The 12,404-nt window shown below is 37.5% G+C and overlaps 2 protein-coding genes across 2 annotated transcripts; one reads left to right on the forward strand and one right to left on the reverse strand.

Moving 5' to 3' along the window:
- Positions 1 to 339: 339 nt before the first annotated feature.
- LOC147287141 (uncharacterized) lies at positions 340 to 3,227 on the reverse strand. Its single transcript, XM_086242344.1, has 4 exons — positions 3,082 to 3,227; positions 2,122 to 2,199; positions 1,010 to 1,241; positions 340 to 919 (listed from the first exon to the last, which is right to left on the reverse strand). The coding sequence occupies exons 3-4, from the start codon at positions 1,137 to 1,139 to the stop codon at positions 465 to 467; spliced, it is 585 nt and encodes a 194-aa protein (XP_086098470.1). The 5' UTR covers positions 1,140 to 1,241; positions 2,122 to 2,199; positions 3,082 to 3,227; the 3' UTR covers positions 340 to 464.
- Positions 3,228 to 10,233: 7,006 nt separating this feature from the next.
- On the forward strand, positions 10,234 to 12,042 carry MOT2 (sulfate transmembrane transporter). Its single transcript, XM_086242342.1, has one exon. It carries the CDS (start codon positions 10,369 to 10,371, stop codon positions 11,794 to 11,796), a length of 1,428 nt encoding a protein of 475 aa, XP_086098468.1. The 5' UTR covers positions 10,234 to 10,368; the 3' UTR covers positions 11,797 to 12,042.
- Positions 12,043 to 12,404: the final 362 nt, after the last annotated feature.

Genomic DNA, 12,404 nt, shown 5'->3' on the forward strand with positions numbered 1-12,404 from the left:
AAAATAATTAGCTGTGAATTAAAGCTGCTGTGAAGTATAACTAACTGTGAAACAAAGTAGTTTAGTGTTTGGTAAATTGTGTTTTCAAAAGTGCTGTGAAGTAAAAGTAGCTGTGAAGCAAAGCAATACTGTTTGGTAAATTTTCATGTAAAAGTGCTTTGGATGTTTATAATGACTAAAATTGACATGTTATAGTTGAAAATATTTTTTACTCATTTGTTTGGCAAAAAAAAAGTGTTTTTTGCTTGTTTTTCAATTTTTTTTTTACAAATTAATAGTTTTTCATTTTACATGTTAATATGTATGAGGTCTAAACTGACACATGTCTCTCATTTGTTTGATATTTGAAAACATAACTATATATTATTATCTAACAAAAAACTATAACTAACATTCGACATCTTTTTCAACGTAAAATAAGAATTAAAAATATTGGAAATAATAACAAATACATATTAAAACGTCTAAATGGATGCACGAATTAAACTTGTAGCAATGTTATTTCTCAGTTGCTCCATCTCTTGTGCTCCCGAACCCTGGGTAATATGATAATCCTCAATTTGATCTGCCTCCTCACTTACGATGTCATTTGGGTCATCCTCACTTTCATTAAAATGTATATCACGGTTGGCATGCCTTCGTATGTAGTTATGAAGTGCCATAGTTGCAATGACAATTTTAACTTGCTTCGTGAACGAGTAATTGGGCATGTCCCTTAAAATCTTCCACCTTCTTTTCCATACTCCAAAAGTACGCTCAATGACACTCCTAAGGGAAGAGTGCGCGTGGTTAAATATCTCTCTAGAACCTCTTGGTTGGCTACCCCTGCGGAAATCTGGAAGATGATATCGTTCACCCTTATATGGTCCCAAATACCCAATCATTTGTGGATACCCAGCATCCACAAGATAATATTTACCTGTCAAATACATTATATGTTTAATTATACTATAATTTTAAACTATAAAATTGAAAGTTCAACATTATAATATTGAAAGTATAATATTACCATTTGGAGGTTTAGGAAAGTTTAAAGCATCATTTTGTAAAACTGACATGAATACTCTTGTATCATGTGCAGTGCCTTCCCAACCTGCACATGCAAATATGAATTGCATGTCAAAATTACATGCAGCCATTATGTTTTGAGTCGGTATCCCTTTCCTGCCAATGTATGGTACTTGATCTTGAGGAGGTATCGAGGCATGTACATGTACACCATCAATAGCACCAATACAATCCTACAAATGATGCAAAGATAAACTTCTCAATACATGTAACTTAATTAACAATAATTAATTAACAAGAAAAATCATAAATAATTAATTAACAAGAAAAATCATAAATAATTAATTAACAAGAAAAATCATAAATTACTAGATCAAATTATTACCTTAAAATGAGGCATATATCTAGGAACACTAATCAAATTAAGTGTGTTAACTGTTAAGGCTGTGTTTATGGTTCAGATTCAGGTGAGGAACACTAACTAAATTTATAGCCTTGGCCATTAGAGTAATGGTTCCTGGATGTACCAAGCTTGTGTCTTAACTAGTCAGACACCCACTTGACTACTTGAGCACCAATCTTTAAATGTTCAGAGAACCAAAAAGGGATTGCAATCCAAAAATGGACAATAATCAATAATCAATAATCAATGCCTCCTAGGGATTGCAATCAAATGGACATAAATTTGTATTGATTTTTGTTCGTGCTTCAGTTTCTCTTCTTCTACGGCTTAGATAATAAGTTAAGATCAATGCCTCCTAGGTCATCACTTTACCACCCAAGTCAAAAATCCACTCAAGCCATTTCTTCTTCAGGCACTAACAAAAGCAGCCATAACCATTTCATCTTCAAGAAAACCCCAAGTAGGTAATTTATAGTAGATGTTAAAAAATAAAAGTGCACTTGAATACACACAGTAACAAAGCAAAAATAAAAACTTGATGATCAATTCAACAAACTTAAATGCTCAGATCATTGTGACAGTGGAACTTATCCAAGCCCTACAGAGGCAATAACCAACACAAACAAACAATTCAGACATTGGCAGACACTCGATATTAGACAAACAACAAGAGTTACCAGAAAAGAAAAGGATGGAGTTCAAGAAATTACTAATTGCTCCTGTAAAATTTTTCTCTCTTGAATGCTTGAACTCCTCTCCTCTGTTAGCTTTAAAATAGTAACTTCAGCCTGGAAAAAATTAGAAAAAAACAAAAAACAAAAGGAGCTGGGTTAATATTATATTTTGAAAACTAATCAAGTAGAGACTGGATTCCAGCAGCATGCCTGTACATTGTATGAAGAGTTTGATTATTGATTATTGATTACTTGCAAACCTCAACCAAATCACTTGCTAGAAGAAGTAATATCCTTGCCCATATAACAGGGGTGATTGGTTTCTATTTCAGAAGACAGCTCAAAGGGTCAAGAAACATTTATTGTAGAAGCTCAACTGTGCTGAAGTCATTGATAAGAGATGTGTAGAAAGTGAAAGCAATTAGGATTCTAGGTGATTGAGTAAAAATAAATTACTCATAAAAGATTTTCTGGTCATTGTTTGAATCCACAGGAGTTACTACCATTAGACTAATCAGAAACTCAACACTCTGTATGTACTAAACAAGAATCCTAAAGAAACCAATCCATTATACAAGCAAGAGATGAGAGAGTGGGTGATATAAATAAATAAACCTCAAAATCTCAAACAAGTGATCGAGGCAGTAAAACCTTTCTACATCTCAAACTAAACCCCATAAATCATCAATTCGCACAAAACCCATATGCACCAGAAAGATTCTTAATCATCCAATGCAACAGCAGCTGCTTATTAACACAAACACACTGCACTCACTATTGTAATGCAAGCACTAATTCAAAAAAACAAGATATGGGGTTTTTTTTTTTGGGAGGATTGATTGAATTTGTACCTGACTTTCAGCAAGCACTAATTAACTAAGATGAAATTCCCAAACAGAAATCAAAATTCAAACAACAAGCCTGGCCTCACTCAATGAACCCTAAATCAAAAATTTAGGAAATTTTGACAGAGAGAGAGAAACATAGAGCACTAACCTATGGAGACGACGACAACAGACGATGGAGACGACGACAACAGACGATGGAGACGACGACAACAGACGATGGAGACGACGAGAAGAAAATGGCGATTGAAGGCTTTCAAGTTGCAGAGACTGTGAGAGAGAACGGCGGAGAAGACAACATCGTGAAAATGTGAGGTATAACATGTAATTTTTCTAACATGATCGAGGGTATAATAGGAAATGTAAATATTTCATTAAATGACCGGTTTTTTGTAACTCACAGCTGCTTTTAAAAGCAGGGGAGGACCTGCTTTGCATAGTTACTTTCACTCACCTCCAACTTTCATACAAAGCAACTTAATTAATATTTACCAAACACCAATTAGCTGCTTTAATTGTGTGTCACCTCACAATTGTAATAAAAAGCTGCTTTTCCATGTTTACCAAACGCACCCTAAATCTATCGCCGGAGACATTCATAAATTGCTCTACACTAATTGTTAGTGGATAACTCCAATTTAGGTTTAATAAATAGGGGGCGGCTGTACTTGTTCAATTTATTTCTCTCAAAAGAGCAAGCAAACGACGAGCTTCTATCACCAACTCGACCAATAACTAGTTGGTCCAGTTCTTCCTATTCCTATTCATTGTCACACGACTCACACCATAGTTACGATAAAACCAATAAAGACATCAACATCATGTGTAAAATAAAAGCATAACCCCTATTTTCTTTTCTTGGTACTAAAAAGCATAATATTTTAATGTGGTGGGACAACTATATGACATTTAAATGTGAATTGTGAATCCCAACTATATATATTATTGAGAGTCAACTCTATCAATAATTCAATTCAAGTTGTTAAGAATCAAGTTAAAAATGATTCAATTCAAGTTTGGCAATACAACATTTTAATGTGGCAAGAAAACTATGTCTATGGATTGAACATTTGCAATAACTTGACTCTTTGTCGATGGATATGGCTTCTCTACACAACCAGAAAGTAAACTCCATTCAAATTTAAGGGGTCAACTTGAAGCCATTCAAATTAAACTTGTTGAAGAAAAAAAAAATGAGTTCGATGTGAATTTGATTTGTTAGAAATGGTATAATCACGAGTAATAACAGACATATGGAATAAAACCATTGGGTCGTCCTTCGTCATTGCCCTTTGCCTTAACGAGGAGTCATCAAGAGCCGCATTCATCCATGCATGGAAGCAATTTTCATTTGAATGGTTGCATCAAATCATCCAACTTCCTTTTTTTTTTGTCAGATTGTCCAACTTTTCGGATTGAAAGCGAACATTTAAATGAGACAACTAGAATTGTAAATTTGATTTTGTATTTATGTTTAAAACTATGTCATTTTAAACTTTCTAAACTCATTCATAGACTACAGATTATACTAGGAGGCCATCCTAATCATATTCGTGTATTTAAATAGGCCAATAACTTTAATATTAGAAATTAATGCCAATTTGATTTCCAGACTATTATATTGTATCAGTTTAGTCCCAAAATTTCTAATTTAAAAAATTTAGTCCCTAAACTTTTTCAATTTTGCCAATTGAGATTGTTCAGTTAATTTAGATTGAAATCAAATGAACATGTCTAAGGTTGAAACGCGTGTGAAATTATAATATAGTTTAGAGTGACTATTCTGCCCTAAAAAAAGAAAGTACGTGATTGACACATGGTTCTATGCAAACGAAGTTTGGATCGGAAAATATGTAAATTGACTTAACAATCTCAATTGGCAAAATTGAAAAAGTCTGGAGATTAAACTGATACATGTATAATAATCTGAGGACTAAATTGACATTAATCCCTTAATATTATAGTACTCTTTAAAATATTTTAACCAAAAACAAAAAAGTAAACTTTTAACATCGATGCTGACAAAAAATCAACTTGTTAATCACTTTAATATATGGTACCGGACAAAATGCACTGCCAATCCTAACCTAACCTTGGCTCATTGTTATGAATTATGATATCCATAACATGCTGATGAAAAAATCAAGTCCTCCATCACCTTAATTAATGATATTGGACCCAATTCACATACCACAATGCCACATACCACCAGGGCTCGCCTTGAGCTTTTCATATTCGAGGTGAACTACTAAAATGAAATCCTGTGATTGTAAATTTGATCGTGCGTTTTATGTTTAAAATTATATTATTTTATGACTTCTTTATTATCTTTTTTATATAATTGTTAAATATTGAATAACATCTTGTTCCTAATAACTTAATAGTGACCTAAACCCATTCGATCATAAACGTACAGGTTTATACTCGGAGGCCATTCTAATCATATTCGATTAATTAAGTAGGACAAAAACTTTGTGGTAAAAAAAAAAAAAAAAATAGGCCAAGACCTTTAATATTAAAGTCCTCTTTAACATCTTTTAACCAAAAACAAAAAATACACTTAACATCGATGCTGACAAAAAATCAACTTATTAATCAGTTTAATGTTATCGGACAAAATGCAATGCCAAGCCTGACCTTGGGTCATTTTTATGAATTATGATTTCCTTTTTATATATTTTTTATGATATCCATGACATGCTGATAAAAAAATCAACTTCTCCATCAACTTAATTAGTGATATTGGACCCAATTCACATCATAGATTTTGACAGGTTGCTCATTCATTGGTTTGTGCCAAAGACCTTCGCTCTGATCATTGTTATGATGTTATCCATATGGTTAAGATTTCTTCCTTGAAATAATGCAATGCCTGCTCACTTGTGCTCCACTCCACATTATTTGTTTGATATAATGCAGCTTTTGTACGGTTTCACTTGATTGCTAGTTTTCCTTATTGATGGTTAAAAGTTAAAATTAGTTCTACTCTTATGGTGCGTTTGGATGAAATAATTTGAAACTACTAAAAAATTCACAAATAATGACGGAATTAAAAATGACGTGATTTAAAATTCTAGAATTTGTAAATTCTCTTGTTTGGATAAATGTAATCATAATAGAATTTAAATATGAAATTTATAGTAGTTTAATAAAAGAGTGATGGTGATGGTGGCAATAATAAAAATGATGCTTTAGGTGAGTTGATGATGGTAGTAGGGGTGATGGCCCATGAGCGGTGAGAGAAATGGTGGTGGCAAAAATTAGGGTATTGGAGGTGGCGGCAACGGATCCATTGGCAGTGGTGGTGGTGACGGCAACGACGATGGTGGTGGTGATGGAGGCGGCGGCGGCAGTGTCAGTGTCGGTGTGGTGGTACTGGTGGCGGTGTCAGTTGTGGTGATGGTGGCAATGTCAATGGTGATGACGGTGGTGGCAGCGGGCGGTGGTAGTGGTGGTGGCGGTGTCGGTGGTGGTGGTGACGGTGGCGGCGGTGGCGGTCGTAGTGATGGCAGAGGTGGTGGTGGTGGCAGCGGCGGTGTCAATGTCGGTGTGGTGGTACTGGTGGTGGTGTCAGTTGTGGTGGTGGTGGCAGTGTCAGTGGTGGTGACGATGGTGGCAGTAGTGGCGGCTGTGGTGGTGGCGGCAGAGGTGGTGTCGGTGGTGGTGGCGGCGGAAGTGGTGTCGGTGGTGGTGGCAGCGGGCGGTGGTAGTGGTGGTGGCGGTGTCGGTGGTGGTGGTGACGGTGGTTGTGGTGGTGATGGTGGTGGCGAAGGTGGCGGTGGCAGTGGTGGTGATGGTAACTGCGGCATGGTAGTAGTGGTGGTGGTATTGTAATTAATTGGCAAGGTGATGGGTGAACATGACCTTTTTTTTTATTTTTATAAAAATTGGAATTTTGAAAATGACATCAATTTAGGTGAAATTTAAACTTAGAATTTATAGTGTTCAAATCCTAAGTTTTTTTCCACATAGAAATTACAAAATTCTATAATTATAGATCCAAATAAGAAAATTAGAGCATGTAATTTCTTAAATGCTAAGTTTTGTTTAAATTCCAAGTTTTTTTTCTCTATCCAAACACACCATTAGTGTTGAGAGTATATCTGGTCGAAATATAAAACTTTGCATTGCAAAATATGATGTTTTAGGCTATTTTGTTGATGGTCAATTAGTTTTGTGTTAAATATTATATGATATCAAAGCAAACAATACACGTGTCAGGTCTAACAGTCACATATAATAAAACATATTAAATTGAATCAATTAGCCTAAGTTTGACTAAGCAAAAGTTAGTTTACACTTCCTTCTTTGAGGTCACGAAATCATTGGAAAAGAAAAATATCGAAAACCTCTTCAATCCAACTTCGTGTAAACATTGGTTCGAAACTAAAACAAACTTTAGTAGCACTTGAAACTCCTAAATATATCCCTCCAAATGTTTTTGGATCATTACTAGAAGGGGTTTTGGGCTACATCTAAAAGTCCTCTAAGTTTGCTTTCTCTATTCTAATTAAAATGGTTCTCGAATTGAAGGATTTAGAGTAGACACAATAAGTTCTAGACTTCTAGTTGAATCCAAAATCGTTTTTATATATCACTAGATCATATGTTCAAATCTTCTCTTTTGTTATATTAAAATGTATCAAATGCTTGACCTATATTAAATTCAACTCATTTTTTCACCTTCTCTCACCATTTTGAGTGCAACATGAAGGCTTAGGTAGATAATCACTCAAACTTCTCCTTAATTTTTTCAAGTCATTTCTACACTTTAATCTCTGTAAGTCAATTGTGAACGACAAACACTACCAAAAAGGAGCACTATACACGCTTGTTGATACATATCCCCCGAGCAGAACTACCCCAATGTCTAACTCCTGACCAGACCTCAGCACTTGGTCATAAAACCCCATAAAAAATCTGACACCTGACCAATCACCCGTGGTCGGGGAACTCAAAACCAAGGCTTGTAAAGCCATACTACATAAGCATTAAATCTGGACAAATGCAGATCTCTCTGCCAAAAAGACGAAGGCAGTTGCCACCTGGAAAAAACTATGAGAACACCTATCATTTCACATCTTCTCCATCAGTAACTCTTATAAATAGCTCCATCACATTGAAGGTGAAAACACAGTTATTATTCCCACTTACTATACTATTTCTGACAAGTATAATGACTTGGGCGTCGGAGAAACTTAGGACGGTACCACACGGCCTAACCCCCTAACACTGTGTTTCAATCTTGAAGGTGTCGCGAACCCTAGTGCTCGCTTTGCTCGGGATCAAATTCTACCACAACACCCATACCAGATTCGTGTAACAACAACACTATCTGGGTTTCATGTTCATCAACATGCTTGATAAAAAAACAAATGTTCATCAACATTCATGCCCCGGAATAACCTCCAATTGGACACTTTGAATTTATAACAATGTCACATTTAACAAATTTATTTACCAAATAATGTAATAATATTTTATTTATTTAAATTTGAGTTCGCTCTGAAATTTAAAAAAGATTATTTAATTCTAACAAGCATGTATGTGTCCTGACAAATTATTGGGTGAGTAAATTTCTGAAATTTAATTTGGTGAACATAACATTTTAGGTTAAATACAAAAATGGTTCTTCAACTTTCACTTATATCTCAAAGTGGTCTACGAATTTCAAAATGTAACAACTTTGCCCATAAACTTTTCAAAGTGTCTCAAAATGGTCCTTCCATCCAGTCAGTTGACAGAAGTGCACATGACCACTTTATAAGAGTATTTCGGTCCATTCAGAAAAAAAAAAAAAAAAAAAAACAAACTAAAAAAAAAGAAAAGAAAAAGCTAAAAAAAAAAAAGGGAGGTCCCCCCCTCACCCCACCCACAGCCTTGTCGCACCCCCCTCCCCTTCCCACCTACTTGCCTTGTTCCCGCCGCCTGTTTCACACCTATTCACTCTCTCTGTCTCTGAAAAATGATCAAATACTTGTAAGGGAAGCTCATAAATAGAGAAAACCTACAAACAAAATTTGAGTTTTTTCTTTCAAAACGAAGAAACAGAGCCTCTCTGTCTCTGAGTGTATTAATGGACAAGTCAAAGAACATCAACAATAAGCTCTCCTACATTTCATTCCCTTCTCAAATAATCAACTCTTTGGGCTCGTATGGTACGTCAGACTGTACTGACTAATTTCTGTCGGATAATATTAATCTATTCCGGAGAGTACTGACTGTTTATCCAGAATATTATCAGACGTTTGGTATGGTTCCGAATAAACAGTCTGACTAAGCTATACTGTATTTGCTGCTCCATCAGATAGCAGCGAATCAGACTATTTTTTTTAATTCTTTGATAACTTAGTGAAAATTGAAATTCATATGACACATATAATTTTTCGCAAGATTCATATGACAAGAAATTTTTGTTTCTTTGTTTTTGCCAAGATTTATAGGACAAGAGGACATACATGAACTAACCCTTTTTGGAGAGAGAGAGAGAGAGAGAGAGAGAGAGAGAGAGAGAGAGAGAGAGAGAGAGAGAGATGAATACCTGGAGAATAGTGAAGAGAATAACTTGTGGAGAAGATAGCAGAGAAGAACCCTAGGGAGAAGAAGATGAAAAAATCGTATGTTGGTTTTCACGTAGAAAACGTGTTTTTATTTTCCCAAGTCTTTATAAATAAGCGTGTATTATTTAATTCTGAGTGTGTGAGTTGTATTAGTTAGTCAGGTAAGGAGAGTATTAAAAGCCCAGTCCGGTTTACATAGTCAGGTAATTAAATAATACAAGTTGACACCAAATAACTGATATGAACTATTTACTCCTATCCAGAGTCTAATACAGTGTACCAAACATGCCCATTTATCTTCATCTTCTCTGCAATCCTTGCTTGTTTCACCCAAGAAATCTTCAAAGAGCAAAAACGGGTACTTGAGCTGCTTCACCAAGTACAGGAGCCCAAGGTTATGGTTTTTGTTTCTCTTTCCCTTTGGCTTTCTTGGTATGCTGAAGTTGGGCTTCAACCTAGACCCTTTGATCCATTTTTCTCCATACCCATGTTCCGTGCCTTTTTTGTTTTTCTTGTAGTTTTTTATTTTAGTTTTTTGAATAGATAGAATACCCTCATAAAAGTGGTCATGCGGTGCACGGCACATGATCACTTTTGTCAATTGACTGGATGGAAGGATCACTTTGAGACACATGTGAAAGATGAAGAACCAGTTTCTAATTTAACCGTAACATTTCATTGATATATAGCCATTTAGGATTATATAGTTGTACAGATATTGGACGTTAACTCATTAATAAGCTTGAATGCTACAACAACCTTTCAAATTTTCAATTGCCTTCTTGTCTTCTTCTACACTAGTAGCAAGCAAGCAAGGCTAGCAAGCAACTACTCAGCCACAGACTCACAGTTGAGCAATACCACAACCCCACACCACCATGGAAGCAGCCTCACCCTCCACCACCACCACCATCACCACACCTCTCCTCCCTCCCCACCACCGGTGGCGCCACCACCTCCGCCTCAAGACCACCCTCTGCGCCGAGCTCTCCGGTGCCGTCGGCGACCTCGGCACCTACATCCCCATCGTCCTGGCGCTCACCTTAGTCTCCCACCTCCCCCTCTCCACCACCCTCATCTTCACCGCCCTCTACAACATCGCCACCGGCCTCCTCTTCGGCATCCCCATGCCCGTCCAGCCCATGAAGTCCATCGCCGCCGTCGCCATCTCCGAGCAGCCCCTCCTCTCCCTCCCCCAAATCGCCGCCGCCGGCCTCTCCACCTCCTCCGTCCTCCTCCTCCTCGGCGCCACCGGCCTCATGTCCTTCCTCTACCGCTTCATCCCCCTCCCCGTCGTCCGCGGCGTCCAGCTCTCTCAGGGCCTCTCCTTCGCCTTCTCCGCCATCAAATACATCCGCTACAGTCAAGACTTGTCCGCCTCCAAATCGGGTCCGCCGCGCTCTTGGCTCGGCCTCGATGGCATTCTTGTGGCTATATCTGCCCTTCTGTTTCTGATACTCGCCACCGGAGCTGGTGATGATCATGACACTAATTATTACTCTTCAGACCCCCCAAGTAATTCTTCATCACCACCACGCTCTCGCTCTCGACCACACAGAAGGTTACAAATCCTATCCGCCATTCCTGCAGCTCTCATAGTCTTCTTATTTGGGTTGGTTCTGTGTTTTCTTCGCGACCCATCAATTTTTTCCTCTCTCAAATTCGGTCCTTCAAAAATCAGCCTAATCCAAATCACATGGGAAGATTGGAAAATTGGGTTTGTCCGCGGAGCCATTCCACAAATTCCATTGTCAATCTTGAACTCTGTGATCGCAGTGTGCAAATTATCCGGAGATTTGTTCCCAGACCGCGAGGCCTCTGCAAAAACTGTCTCCATCAGCGTTGGGGTGATGAACTTCATTGGGTGCTGGTTCGGGGCAATGCCGGTGTGCCACGGCGCAGGTGGGCTCGCCGGGCAGTACCGGTTCGGTGGGCGGAGTGGCGCTTCGGTTGTGTTCTTGGGGATCGCCAAGCTGGCTCTGGCGTTAGTGTTCGGGAACTCGTTTGTGAGCATCTTGAACTTGTTCCCGGTTGGGATTCTCGGGGTGCTTTTGTTGTTTGCTGGGATTGAACTGGCCATGGCTTCCAGAGATATGAACTCTAAGGAAGAGTCGTTTGTGATGTTGGTCTGTGCTGCGGTTTCGTTGACAGGGTCCAGTTCTGCATTGGGGTTTGGGTGTGGGATTTTGCTCTTTTTGTTGCTCAAGTTGAGGCAGATGGAGTGTCAGAGATTTAGATTTCTCAAATTGAAGTCAGAATCATCATCATCATCATCCATGGCTGATGCAACTAGCTTGATTGCTTAGGATTTGACCTACTATTTGTTAAGGCTGAAGCTGCTGGATAATGGATATGCATATTGAAGCAGTTTAAGATTTTACCTATTACTGGTGTTTTAATAGCCATCGTTTTACAATTTCAGCAAAAATGTATAATTATTATGTTGTTTGTCAAGGAGTTACAATGATACATTTTTAGTTAAGTTTGTTTCTGCTTTTGGGATAAATTCCCTGCGTTGTAGTGTTGTACATCCCAATAAGACAACAAAGTTCTCTGGGTCAGCTTCTTGGTCTGAAAATTATCCATATATTTTTTGGTCAAAATATAGATGGTATATCTAGGCCTAAAATGGGCAGAGATGTCCTTTATTTGTTAGGCCCAAGCTTGGCCCAATCTAGGCCTTTTAAAAGGAAGATAAATTTCAGATCACAGAGATAAGATACTATAAGTCTATAAGCATATCATGTTAATTGTCACACTATATATGCATGCTTAATCCTAGATTGGTCCAATGCACTATTATTATTTTGTATAACGAATTAATTGGCATAAATATTGTTTTTTTATTAATCAACAATTATCATTCATGAGATTTAAAATAATTTGTTCCTACAAAGGAGCGACAAAGTGCCAC

The sequence above is a fragment of the Dryas octopetala genome, chromosome 4 (assembly GCF_963921425.1).
Source record: "Dryas octopetala chromosome 4, drDryOcto1.1, whole genome shotgun sequence".
Taxonomy (NCBI): Eukaryota; Viridiplantae; Streptophyta; class Magnoliopsida; order Rosales; family Rosaceae; genus Dryas; species Dryas octopetala.